The sequence below is a fragment of the Oncorhynchus gorbuscha genome, linkage group LG10 (genome assembly GCF_021184085.1).
Source record: "Oncorhynchus gorbuscha isolate QuinsamMale2020 ecotype Even-year linkage group LG10, OgorEven_v1.0, whole genome shotgun sequence".
Taxonomy (NCBI): domain Eukaryota; kingdom Metazoa; phylum Chordata; class Actinopteri; order Salmoniformes; family Salmonidae; genus Oncorhynchus; species Oncorhynchus gorbuscha.
Genome location: NC_060182.1, coordinates 43,437,890 through 43,450,008, shown reverse-complemented (window position 1 = coordinate 43,450,008; position 12,119 = coordinate 43,437,890). Strand labels below are relative to the sequence as shown.

General features: G+C 44.0%; 1 protein-coding gene across 3 annotated transcripts in view; it reads right to left on the bottom strand.

Annotated features, from left to right (window-relative positions):
- tns2a (tensin 2a) overlaps positions 1 to 12,119 on the bottom strand; it is a 46,366-nt gene that overhangs the window by 15,019 nt on the left and 19,228 nt on the right. For all 3 annotated transcript variants that reach the window (XM_046366223.1, XM_046366224.1, XM_046366225.1), the window contains exons 4-16: positions 6,734 to 6,769; positions 6,420 to 6,461; positions 6,254 to 6,303; positions 5,608 to 5,791; positions 2,683 to 2,733; positions 2,450 to 2,572; positions 2,044 to 2,108; positions 1,725 to 1,808; positions 1,500 to 1,612; positions 1,095 to 1,155; positions 865 to 940; positions 576 to 705; positions 108 to 173 (exon numbers count right to left, since the gene is read on the bottom strand). In XM_046366223.1, the coding sequence (XP_046222179.1) occupies positions 108 to 173; positions 576 to 705; positions 865 to 940; positions 1,095 to 1,155; positions 1,500 to 1,612; positions 1,725 to 1,808; positions 2,044 to 2,108; positions 2,450 to 2,572; positions 2,683 to 2,733; positions 5,608 to 5,791; positions 6,254 to 6,303; positions 6,420 to 6,461; positions 6,734 to 6,769 (1,081 nt within the window). The remainder of the gene's footprint in view (positions 1 to 107; positions 174 to 575; positions 706 to 864; positions 941 to 1,094; positions 1,156 to 1,499; positions 1,613 to 1,724; positions 1,809 to 2,043; positions 2,109 to 2,449; positions 2,573 to 2,682; positions 2,734 to 5,607; positions 5,792 to 6,253; positions 6,304 to 6,419; positions 6,462 to 6,733; positions 6,770 to 12,119) is intronic.

Below are 12,119 nucleotides of genomic sequence, written 5' to 3'. Positions count from 1 at the left end.
AGCACAAGCACATTAATACAAACTGCTATTGTGTTCACTGGTACTGTTACATTGTAAATTCTCCTGAAATGAGAGAGCTGAAAATGAGTCACATAGTAAGAACAAACCTTTGATCTTCTCTGGTCCAGAGGAAAAGACAAACTCTACAGTTGCATCCGAGGGAAATCGTTCATCTGAGAAAAGAAATGACCACATTTATCGGGTGCGTTTTAATGTTTTCCTTTAGAGTGGCTTGGTTCGTTCAATTGGGCTAATTACTTCCACATAATCCCCTGGTGCTTTTACAATACAGGCCACAACATTTCAGCTGGAAGTAATTTAACAGAAAGTAAAAACAGGGGAATTAGGAAATTAGTGTGTTCATTATACAATTAAGCAATGAACCCGGAGGGATTCATTTTGACACATCGGTTCTATATAGTCATTTCCACTTCTCTTAACCACCCCAATGAACCAACAAGTTGTATTGTTCCACACTGGCTTTACCGTTACTGCCAAGAAGGCCTTGTATTGATAATAAACCCTTTCCATACATGTCTCAAGAAGCCCCCTTCCCAGACCCTCCCCCTCCATACCAGTACAGGCCTCATCCAGCTCCCCCTTGCCGAACCACAGCTGTGCCCCGTGGATGGTGCAGGTGTGGAACTGCAGTCTGAACACTGTGTCCCTCTCTGCACTCTGGGCCCGTCTGTGGTAACACTTCACCTGCAAGGGGAGACAGAGATGTGGGAAGGGAGCAGAACAACAGATGAGATGCAAGAGAGGAGAATCAATATACTTTCTGAACAGGCATTGGCAAGGCAGTGACTTAACTTGAGAAACAGTGGAATAATCTGTCAGACTGTCTGTCTGACTCAGACTTACCATGATGTCTCCCTTCAGCAGCAATGCAGGCTCAATGGTCACACACAGTCTTCGGCCCCCGGAACCCTGCAAGTCACTATGAACAACACACAACATATGAATACAAACAGATAGGCGCACACAGACAAGGAAAAGTAAAGGCACATCCTGTCCAGTATGTTAGAGCTATCGCTTTTCTGTCAGTTGTGTTGGTTAATAATACTGTAGGACAAAAAGTGATGCAGACTCACTATATCCCTGAGGTGTAGACCAGCTGCATGGACTGGTAGATCTTCAGGAAGGGAAAGTAACCTGGGCAACGATAAAGAGAGGCGGTGTTCAGTGTTACACAGTGGAATGTGCTGACTGTCTCTCCCCCCGTCCTTTGTCATACGATTAAGGATAAACAGGCCAGTGTGTGGGTGGAGGGTGAACTTGACCATGTGAAAACACTGTTGTCATTCACAGGGCCATATCTCAGAGCCTTGTGCAGAGACACACACACACCTGGCACACGCACACACATACATGCACGCACACACACACACCACAGTCTACTGTAAACATAGACTCAAAACCGACTCAGCTCCCTGAGGTAGGAGAATGAGTGGTCTTATCTGAGGATGGCAGTCAGAGTGCCCATCGCATGGCCTCACCTCCTTCGCCCTGGAAGTTAGGGAGTGTGGGAATGAGGACCTGGTGGAGGAACAGTGGGTTGCTGTTCATCTTGATCGCCCCAGAGAGGAGCCCCCCAAAGTAGTAGATATACCTGAGGAGAGGGGGTGGGGGATGGGGGGGTTAGTAAGCCCACATCACTTCAGACAAAAAAATTAAAAGATGGGGTTAGTGATACAGACAAAATGTCTGTAGATAGTCCTTGCCTGTTTTGGGACGGTTGGAGGGAGGACGAGACTTTATCCTCACAGAACTTCCTCATGGCCAGTGTGCTAAGGGCCTGGTCTGCCCTGCTCAAACACAGAAACACAGAATTAAACCGACACACTGCACAAGAAGAATACATACTTAATAGAGAGAATTATACAACATTTACATAACATTCCCATTATGGGCTCTCTTAAGAGCCAGAAGTACATGAATGCAGCAGGCTTGAGCCAATGAACAAGCCAGTTTCCATTACTACAGCCTTAAACCATGCTCAGCATGGAAACTGTGGCTTTGGATGCAGGACAGGACACTTACCCTGCAGAGATCTTGCTGTAGTGCATGTAGGCTGCAATAATCACTCCTGTCTTGCCCTTGTTGCCCTGGAAGAGGAAGATCCGTGCCATCAGGACATAAAGTACCAACTGTTTTTAGCCTAAGGCTTGAGGCATTAAACTGATTATTACTGCTGTAAAGTTATGGACGTCACTACCCTTATAAGAACATTCTGACCACTAACTCCACAGCGATTTCAAAACTTCACAGTGAAAAGATACAAAGATGAGATGACATATTGCCCTTAAATATATCAAAGAGCTTCTGTAAAGTGAATGCAAGTCATCTGGGTAAACCCAGCATTCTGTTTTTTTGTGTTTTCTTTAAAAGCCCCTAAAACAACAAAACGGGCATTTAAAACCCAGTCAAAAGCAGGGCGAACCCTGACCTTGCAGTGCAAGACTACCACATGCTGGGGGTCGGAGGTCAGCCAGGTCTCCATGGCCTTACACATGGCACAGATCTTGTCCAGGGGAGGGGCATGGAGGTCAGGCCAGCCGAAGTCATGGACCTGAATGTCATGGGAAAATAGTGAGGAAGATAGGAAAAGTATGTTAATATAATAAGTCACAGAAAGTGGAACTGATCCAGAATTGATACAGAAAATAAAAACATGTACACCTTTGGATTCATGCGGGTGATGTCATGGCGTCGTTCAGAGAGATTGAAGAGCTGAAAGCAAAATTCATATTTGAGATGAATGATGTGTGTACTCACGCTACACATATAAAAGCACATATTAGTATTTTATTAAGATCCCCATTAGCTGCTGCCAAAGCATCCGCTACTCTTCATGGGTCCAAACAGGAATAACACATCACAACAAAACAATAGTCTACATCATAAATAAAACAATACATCACACAAGACATTGTGCACGATACAAGTTTACACTGCTCCACCATTACACATCCACAATATAAAATGTACAATATTTCAACAATTCAATATTACAATTTGTGTGTGTGTGTCTGTGTGTGTGTGTGTGTGTGTCTCTTCACAGTCTGTGTTGTGCCGTGAGGTGTTGTTTCATCTGTTTTATTTATCTGAATTTACTGTTAGCTTGAGTTACCTGATGTGGAAGAGAGTTCCATGTAGTCATGGCTCTATGTAATACTGTGCGTTTCCCAGCCTCAGTTCTGGACTGTGAAGAGAACCCTGATGGCATGTCTTGTGAGGTACGTATGGGTGTCTGAGCTGTGTTAGCTGTTTGAACAGACAAGTTCGGTGCTTTCAATACGTCAATAGCTCTCACGAAGACAAGAAGTGATGCAGTCAATCCCTCCTCTACTTTGAGCCAGGAGAGATTGACCTGCATGTTCATGATATTAGCCCTCCGTGTACATTTAAGGGCCAGCTGTGCTGCTCTGTTCTGGGCCAACTGTAATTAGCCTATGTCCTTCTTTGCAGCACTTGACCATATAACTGGGCAGTAGTCCAGGTATGATAAAACTAGGGCCTGTAGGACTTGTTTGGTTGATTGCGATGCCAAGAAAGCAAAGCAGCGCTATATCACTGACAGACCTCTCCCCATTTTAGCAACCGTTGCATCAATATGTTTTGACCATGTCAGTTTACAGTATAGGGTTAAACCAAGCAGTTTAGTCTCCTCAACATGTTCAATTGCCACATTGTTAATAACAGTATTTAGATGAGGTTTACGGTTTAGCGAGTGATTTGTCCTAAATACAATGCGTTTAGTTTTTGATATATTTAGGACTAACTTATTACCAGCCACTCATTCTAAAACTGACTGCAGCTCTTTGTTAAGGGTTGCAGTGATTTCACTTGCTGTGGTAGCTGATGTGTATAACATTGAGTCATCAGCATACATACAGTAGACACACAGGCTTTGCTCAAGGCTAGAAAACAGTAAAGGATCAAGACAGCTGCTGACAGATTTCTCCTGACAGAGCTGGTGTAACTGAGTCAGGTTTGTAGGCCCTCTTGCTCGCACACACTTTTTCAGTTCTGCCAACACATTTTCTATAGGATTGAGGTCAAGGCTTGTGATGGCCACTCCAATACCTTGATTTTGTTGTCCTTAAGCCATTTTGCTACAACTTTGGAAGTATGCTTGGGGTCATTGTCCATTCGGAAGACCCAATTGCGACCAAGCTTTAACTTCCTGACGGATGTCTTGAGATGTTGCTTCAATATAGCCACATCATTTTCTTTCCTCATGATGCCATCTATTTTGTGAAGTGTACCAGTCCCTCCTGCAGCAAAGCAACCACACAGCATCATGCTGCCACCCCCGTGCTTCACGGTTGGGATGATGTTCTTCAGCTTGCAAGCCTCCCCCTTTTTCTTCCAAACATAACAATGGTCATTATGGCCAAACAGCTGATTTCTTTTGATTTTCCCATGATGTCAAACAAAAAGGCACTGAGTTTGAAGGTAGGCCTTGAAATACATCCACAGGTACACCTCCAATTGACTAAAATGTCAATTAGCCTATCAGAAGCTTCTAAAGCCATAATTTTCGGGAATTGTCCAAGCTGTTTAAAGGCACAGTCAACTTAGTGTATGTAAACTTCTGACCCCCTGGATTTGTGATACAGTGAAATAATCTGTCTGTAAACAATTGTTGGAAAAATGCCTTGTGTCATGCATAAAGTAGATGTTCTCACCGACTTGCCAGAACTATAGTTTGTTAACAAGACATTTGTGGAGTGGTTGAAAAACAAGTTTTAATGACTCCAACCTAAGAGTATGTTAACTTCCGACTTTACATTTGCAAAAATGTCTAAAAACCTGTTTTTGCTTTGCCATTATGGGGTATTGTGTGTAGATTGATGAGTGAAAAAAAATGATTTAATCCATTTTAGAATTAGGCTGTAAAGTAACAAAATGTGGAAAAAGTCAAGGGGTCTGAATACTTTCCGAATGCCCTGTATTAACATTCTTATTATATATCATTTTTAAATGGTCTGAGAAGAACAACAATTGCAGGGCAATTCAAGAATAACCAATATGTAGTGATAATATATTGAGCCTACTGCACAAACCTCATTGCTACAATACTGTTTTAGTAGGCTAACAGCTTTTAAGTCATGTTAAAAATGAAAAAATCTGCCTCCATTTTGATTCAGAAAGTGATCGCCGCTCAGAAAAGGTTTGACCACTTTTTTACAAGAATATGATTCTGAATACATAAAGGACGCTTCCCCCATTGGCATTCCTATCTCTTTTATAGATGTTATAACCATGTATTTCTACCACTGTATCATCAAAGGAATTATCTAAGTGAGTTTCTGAGATAGCCAGTATATTAATATTATCTGATGTTAGTAAGTTATTGATTTCATGAACCTTGTTTCTCAGGCTACATATGTTCATGTGGGCTATTTTTAACCTTTTCTGGGTTGCTTTTCTGGGTGGCTATGTGTATGTGGCTATAGTGTATGGCTACATTCCAAAATCCATACCAGCCTACCACTTATAATACATGCCCAACACAATCCTTAATTTGGAGTGGTATGATAGTAGAGTAGATATTTGAACCCAGCCCATGTCGACAGCGGCAGGATATAATGTACTCACCAGGAACTTGTCCTGGTGCTTGGATCTGAGCATGGCAGTCACCTCCTTGAGGTTGAGACGGTAGCGCTGCTCGTCCAGCAGAGGGGGGAAGAACACAGAGATGATCCTCTCAGTGATGTAGGTCAGGTCAAAGTCATAGTGGCCCTCCATGACTCTTTCCATCACACGGTCCACACTGAAACTCCTGACCAGAGGGAAAACGCAAGGGGTTATGAGGTGGTCTACAGATGGATGTTGTGTTACTCCATTGAGCTCTAAAACAGAAACACTGAAACCTTTCATTTGCAGCCTCCCTTACATTACTCAGCGTTTCCCAAACTAGGGGTCGCGACCCCATGTGGTGTTGCCTGATTTGAAAATGGGTTCGAGAGAAAAACAGGAGGAAGTGTAGTTGGATAATGAGAGGAGGTGTAGAATGAAAAGAGGGAAATAAAAAGAGGGAATGAAGGAGGAGTGATAAAAAGAGAGAGACTGGGAAAGAGAAGAGAATGAAGAGGAGGAGATAGGAGTCCGTGTGAAATCCTCCTTTTAATCATCCAGTACCTCCTCCTTTTCATCATCCTCCTCTTCCTTCTTCTTCTCCTCCTCCATAGAGAGACATGTTAAATAATGAATTGAATTAGGTTATCATAGGGAGCTGTGTTACCTGGGGAGGGTGGTCCTCTGTTTGGTGTAAGTCAGAGACTTTGTGGAACCCTGAAGACAGAGAGATATTAAATTAGAACCATAATCTCACACTCATGAGAAGAACAGCATGAACATTCACTTGTGGAGGGGAAGTGAGAAAAATGTGTCTGGAAAAGTCTTCTCACCAGGTGTTGGACGTGTCGGGATGGAGCTGTCCCTCTGCGCTGCTGTAGGCAACAAGGGGAGATATATGGTGATTCAACAAACAGGCTTCCTTCCTGAAGGCCCACCTATACTACTTATTGTAGCAACCTGACTTCTAGACAACACTTTCATCCAAGAACAAACCAAGCCCACTCTACTAGCCAAGGAAAAGAGGGGCATCTGCCATTTTCCAACAGCACTGCAGATTTATGGATGGCTACAGCTTGTTGTTTATATCATAAAGTGAAGGAATGAAGGACTATTTAAAGAGTGAGAGACAGAGGGGTCAACTTACCAGATCAGATGGAGCTGGGATGCATGCTGTGGTCACCTGAAACAGAACAACAGACCATTTTTTCCAACGAAAAACATGATCGAACCAAAACACACAGTCAAACATACACATGACATGTTCCGAGGCTATGCGCTAAATCTCGCTTTCCGCTGTCTGTTTTTTCTTCTTGTATTTTTCTCCAGGAAAGAGGGAAGGGAGTGGTGAGGCTGGCGAGGCCGGGGGAAGATGGGCCAGAGGAAATGTTCCCTCAGACAGACGGAGAGATAAAGAAAGAGAGAGAAACACATCTAAGCCAGATACGAGAGCCCTGTCATCCCATGTAGACATGATTACAGTAGAAATACCAGGATAAGGGAAGTATGGTATGCAAGTCCCAACATTCTCTGGGGGCGCTTGGTGGGACGGTCTGAGAAAAACCAGAGGTTGCATAATTTATCTTGCTAACCGACTCCATTTTGGTGTCACTCACACAATGGCACAGTTGGTAGCCAGCGAGCATGTGCACATAATCATGTTGGTCATGTTCACACTGATTCATATAAATACAAAGCACTACAAAGTACAACTAATATGCTGGTGAAAAGCATTTATTAGAAACATTCGCTTTGACAACACTACAGCCTTTGCTGTCTCGTATGCACTCAGGCACGCACGCACACACACACACACAATGTAATTTCCCATGTGCAATGGTCTGTAGATCGTGAACCCAGACCTATGTTCCGGAGCAAGTGGAAGGAAGCACTGTTAGATTTGAGGTAGGGTTGAGGACCACAGTCATGCTTACGTAAAGCACACTGCGGGCCAGAGTATGTCCTAGCATTTCCACTCCCCAAAGCTGTTACGCCTGTTTGTTTGGACACAGGAAAGGGCAAAGGCTTGTATATCTCATTGTGTACAGAGGGAAGTTACAGACCCCTTGGGTGGGAGTATGTTTGTGTTTGACTGTGTGTGAGCCAGATATAGCTAGTGTGCTTGTGTGCATTTCTAAGAAAATGTGTGGGCCTCAAACCTCTCCTCCTCATACAGTAGGTGGCTATAGGCTAAGCAGGGTGGTGTCAACAGACAACGTGCTGTAATGAGACACATGACTACGTCACAGATCTTGTTTCTGATTGATTACAATAAGGAACCACCACTGCTTTATTCTGCCAAGCAGTGGAACAATTCGTCCCCATGATGGATAATACTTCTGTTCTTTAAGAATCATAGCAGATCTTATCTTCTGTCCTGACTGCCATTTGGGCTTGTGAAACTGCGACCACATAACTATGAAAACAATAACAAGAACCATGTTTAAAAAGGATGCATTAGGGTACTGCTGCTAACACAAGAACAACATGGCATTGCATTGTTTGCTGTTTGGGGTTTTAGGCTGGGTTTCTGTATAGCACGTTGTGACATCTGCTGATGTAAAAAAAAGGGCTTTATAAATACATTTGATTGATTGATTGATGGCCAGAAGGTGAACCAGACAGCACACTGTCCAATCTCTTTCTGTCCAACTGTCCCTCTCCTCTGCCTCTAATCAATTCTCTCCGGCCACATCCTCTCTTTCCCTCGTTCTCTTCCAAACTGACTCTCTCCCTCTAACAGTTTCTTTCTCCAATAATCCCTCTGTCCAGCGTTCTCCCTCCCTCCTCTCTTTTCCCCTCTCCAGCAGCATTCACCCTCTCTCTCTCTCTCCCGGCCTGCTGTCCTCCCCTCTCAGAGCGAGCGATGGGGCCTGCAGCAGGGGAGCATTACGCCAGAACAAACACACCAGATTCCATCTCCTGGGCCAACACTTACGCACGCGCTTCCTGCAAGTGCTCTCCCCCTCCCCTCTCCCTCACTCCCGCTCTCCCTCCATGTACCTCTCTCACTATATCACTCTCCAAACAGGCCCAGCTGGTAAGGCTCATGGTGCTAACCCCTCTCTGCCTCTTCTAGATGGGCCACTGGTTCAACCAATGTCCTTGATCCATTAAAGCCAGGGACCATGGCTAATGCACTCACTGTGAATGCATCTCTTCAGTGCTATGCAAGACTAGCTATGGGAGAGAGAACTGATGATGAGGTAGCCCTACTGGTATGTTATACGTATGAGTAAGTGAGTGTGTGGGTATAGGGGAAATCCTAGGATGCATAAGAGAACAAAGGGGTCTGCTTCATGTCCACTGACACCGAAAGGTGTTTTTGTAAGTGGAGTACAGGGTAAATAGACTGGATAACAGGGGAGGTGACAGGGAGGAGTAATGGGGATACGTACATCATGTAAACAATATCATTAGTGTGCAGGACTGGGGCCAATTGGACTTCATCAACTTTGATTCTGCCCCACCCCAATGATAATTCATTCAGCCTTTCTCTGTCAAGTCCGATTCATGTTTTGTTCAAGAGTTGAGTCTCTCAGTCTCTTTTATTCCATCAAGCCTATCACTAAACAGAATTCAAAAACAGTTTTTGAAAACTGAAAATGAGCATGCTAAGGCTCATGGAAACTTCACTGGATTTGTACACTTTGTATCAGCCATAACTCTGTGGTAACCCTGTTCCACATTGAGTCACAAAACCTCATGACATATCAAAACAGACTGCGGTCTAATAGAGTGGTGATTGAAACTCACATGGCAGGAATTTCACAACAATATTCTGGTTGTCTAATCACCAGCCCCAACCATCTGGTTCTTCTCAGCTTTCAATTAGCATAGGAGAAAATCACACACAGAAATGGCATTTCTATGACTTCACTGACATGGTATGCACAAAGAGTGTACAAAACATTAGGAACACCTCAGAAAAGCCTCAATTCATCGGGAATGGTGTCGAAAGCGTTCCACTGGGATGGTCCCCCATGTTGACTCCAATGTTTCCCACAGTTGTGTCAAGTTGGTTGGCTGTTGCGTGTGAAAACAGCAGTGTTGCAGTTCCTGTCACACTCACTGGCATCTACTACCATACCCCGTTCAAAGGGAGTTAAAAAAATGTGTCTTGCCCATTCCGCCTCTGAATGGCAAACATACACAATCCATGTCTCAATTGTCTCAAGGCATAAAAATCCTCCTTAACCTGTCTCCTTCCCTTCATCTACACTGATTGAAGTGGATTTAACAAGTGACATCAATAAGGGATCATGCCTTTCACCTGGATTCACCTGTCTAGTCTATGTCATGGAAAGAGCACACTCAGTGTATTTGTCCTTTGTCTTACTGTAACTAATAGTTGTCTTGACATAGCATTTTTCCAAGACAATTATATTTGATGCTTATTAGCCAACTGCTTCCACTGTGGGACAGCCAATCAGAGGGCAGTGATGAAAGGGAAGCCAATCAGAATTGAAAGCTGATGCCAGATGGCCTTGTGCTTTCATCACAAAGGGTATTTTCAGAGGACTGGTAGTGCCCAACAGGCATAAGGCTGGTTAGTGTCCCGCAGGCAGCTGTCCATTCTCATAGACCCTCCTGATATAGAAGATTATGGGGTGTGACTAAGGTCAAAGGTTCAAGTCCCAGTGGAGGTACCTGACTGTATATCTCTGAGCTAGGTTTCATTATTCAAACACCCCATCCCCAACCCCCATTCAATCATTTTTACTACGCTGGTATGAGGAGTCTGAAGCAGACCTAATGCCCCTTAATCATTGCAAGGTGTGCTGTCTCTGAGAGTCCCTGAAAGTGAATCATGCGAGAAAACCAGCTAACGTTGGGGGCCTCGAAAGCCAGGACTGGGATACACTGCTGTAGGGAATGATCTCTTTATCCATCTGGCTTAAACTCTGTCCATTATATTTGTCTCCCTCTCTATCTTTCTTCCTCTCTCTTTCCCTAATTCCTTCCCTTTCTCGTTCTCTCTTCCTCGCTCTCTTACTTCGTCTCTTTCTCCCTCTTTTACTTTTTCCTTCATTTCCCATCTCCCTTTCTCTTCATCTCTCTGTATCTCCCTCTCCCTATCACTCTCTCTCTCTCGCTCGCTCCATCTCTCTCACCAAACAGCTGAGGGTGGGTACAGAACAGAACAGATAGGACAGAGGTCACATGTGTCCCTTTGGTATCTGTAATTACTGTGTGGGACTCCCAGTCATAGAGCCAGAGTCAACAGTGACCACAACAACCCCCCCCCCCCCCGCCTCCTCCAAGTGCAAGAAGTATTCAAAGAGCAATGCTGGACAAAAATAAACAGTGGTAAATAAACAGATTCTAAAAAATCAGCAAGGCGAGATTGTGAGAGATAAACACTGGAAAAATCCCCTGTGAACTAACCAACATGAGCCATTTTTATATCGTGTCTAAATGGTTTCCTCTTCCTCCCTGTTCTCTCTGTTGTTTAAAATGGGTTCGTCCTGACCATTCTAGCTAGAGCTAGTCTCTTTTCTGTCCCACTAATATTGTTGAAATCTGAACAGATACATTCCTCAGATGGCGATGTCTCTTTCTCTAGTTCTAAGAGAAATGTTTTGTGGTAAGGAGTCATTGCCCCATGTACACAGCAACAAACTGTGTACAAATCAATGCATGTCTGTATCTACAAATGGCAATAACCTGGATGTAATGACTACTGAATATGACACCAGACATATTACCATGGTCTGCCCTGTAGTGGAGAAAGTGGAAAGACATTCTTGAGATGATAGGGAGACTTTGCAGCCTTCAGCGTTGTGCAGTCAGAATAGAGCAAAACAGTGGCCAATTAGCCTGGCTTATTTCCCCTCTACCAAAGGTCATCTGGCAGAGTCCCAGACCTGTTAAGCCAACTGTCACGCTTATGGTTTTAACGCTGATCAGCATCACACTGACTCACTCACTAGTCTGCCCACATTCACAACAAGCCACGCTATCTACCCCGGCAATTACCATGACTCTGTGACGGGGTGGCGACTCAGAGTCCCTAACGATGATGATGAGACACATTCATTCTATTTCTATTCTACACTTCCTGTAGTACATTTCTATATAAACTAATTAAGAGATAAATATATAACAACTGGATTTTAATAAGATTATTTACCAGTGACACATTCCTAGTAATGATTACCAGGAAGATTTTTTCCGTTATTATGAGCTCGGGTCTGACAGGAAATAGAAGATGAGCAGAGAGGATGCTGGGTCAGCTCTGTGTTGTTGACAGGGTTAGAAAAACAGTAGAGGTTAACCGGATCTACAGGCCTTCCTCTTACAGTTGTCTGCTGTCCCTCCAGCACTTCCTATCTACACTACTGTGCCCCCCACACACACACCTTCAACTGATTTCCCATTACAACCAATATCCAGCCGGGCGGGGGTTGCTACTCCTCCCAAAATAGCGGAAATGTCTCTTCCTGCCTTATTGGGTAGCTCATCATGGGCAACATTCCCTGACCCTTAATCCTGGACCCCCTCCCCTACCCCTGGTCCCCCTTCACTCCCTG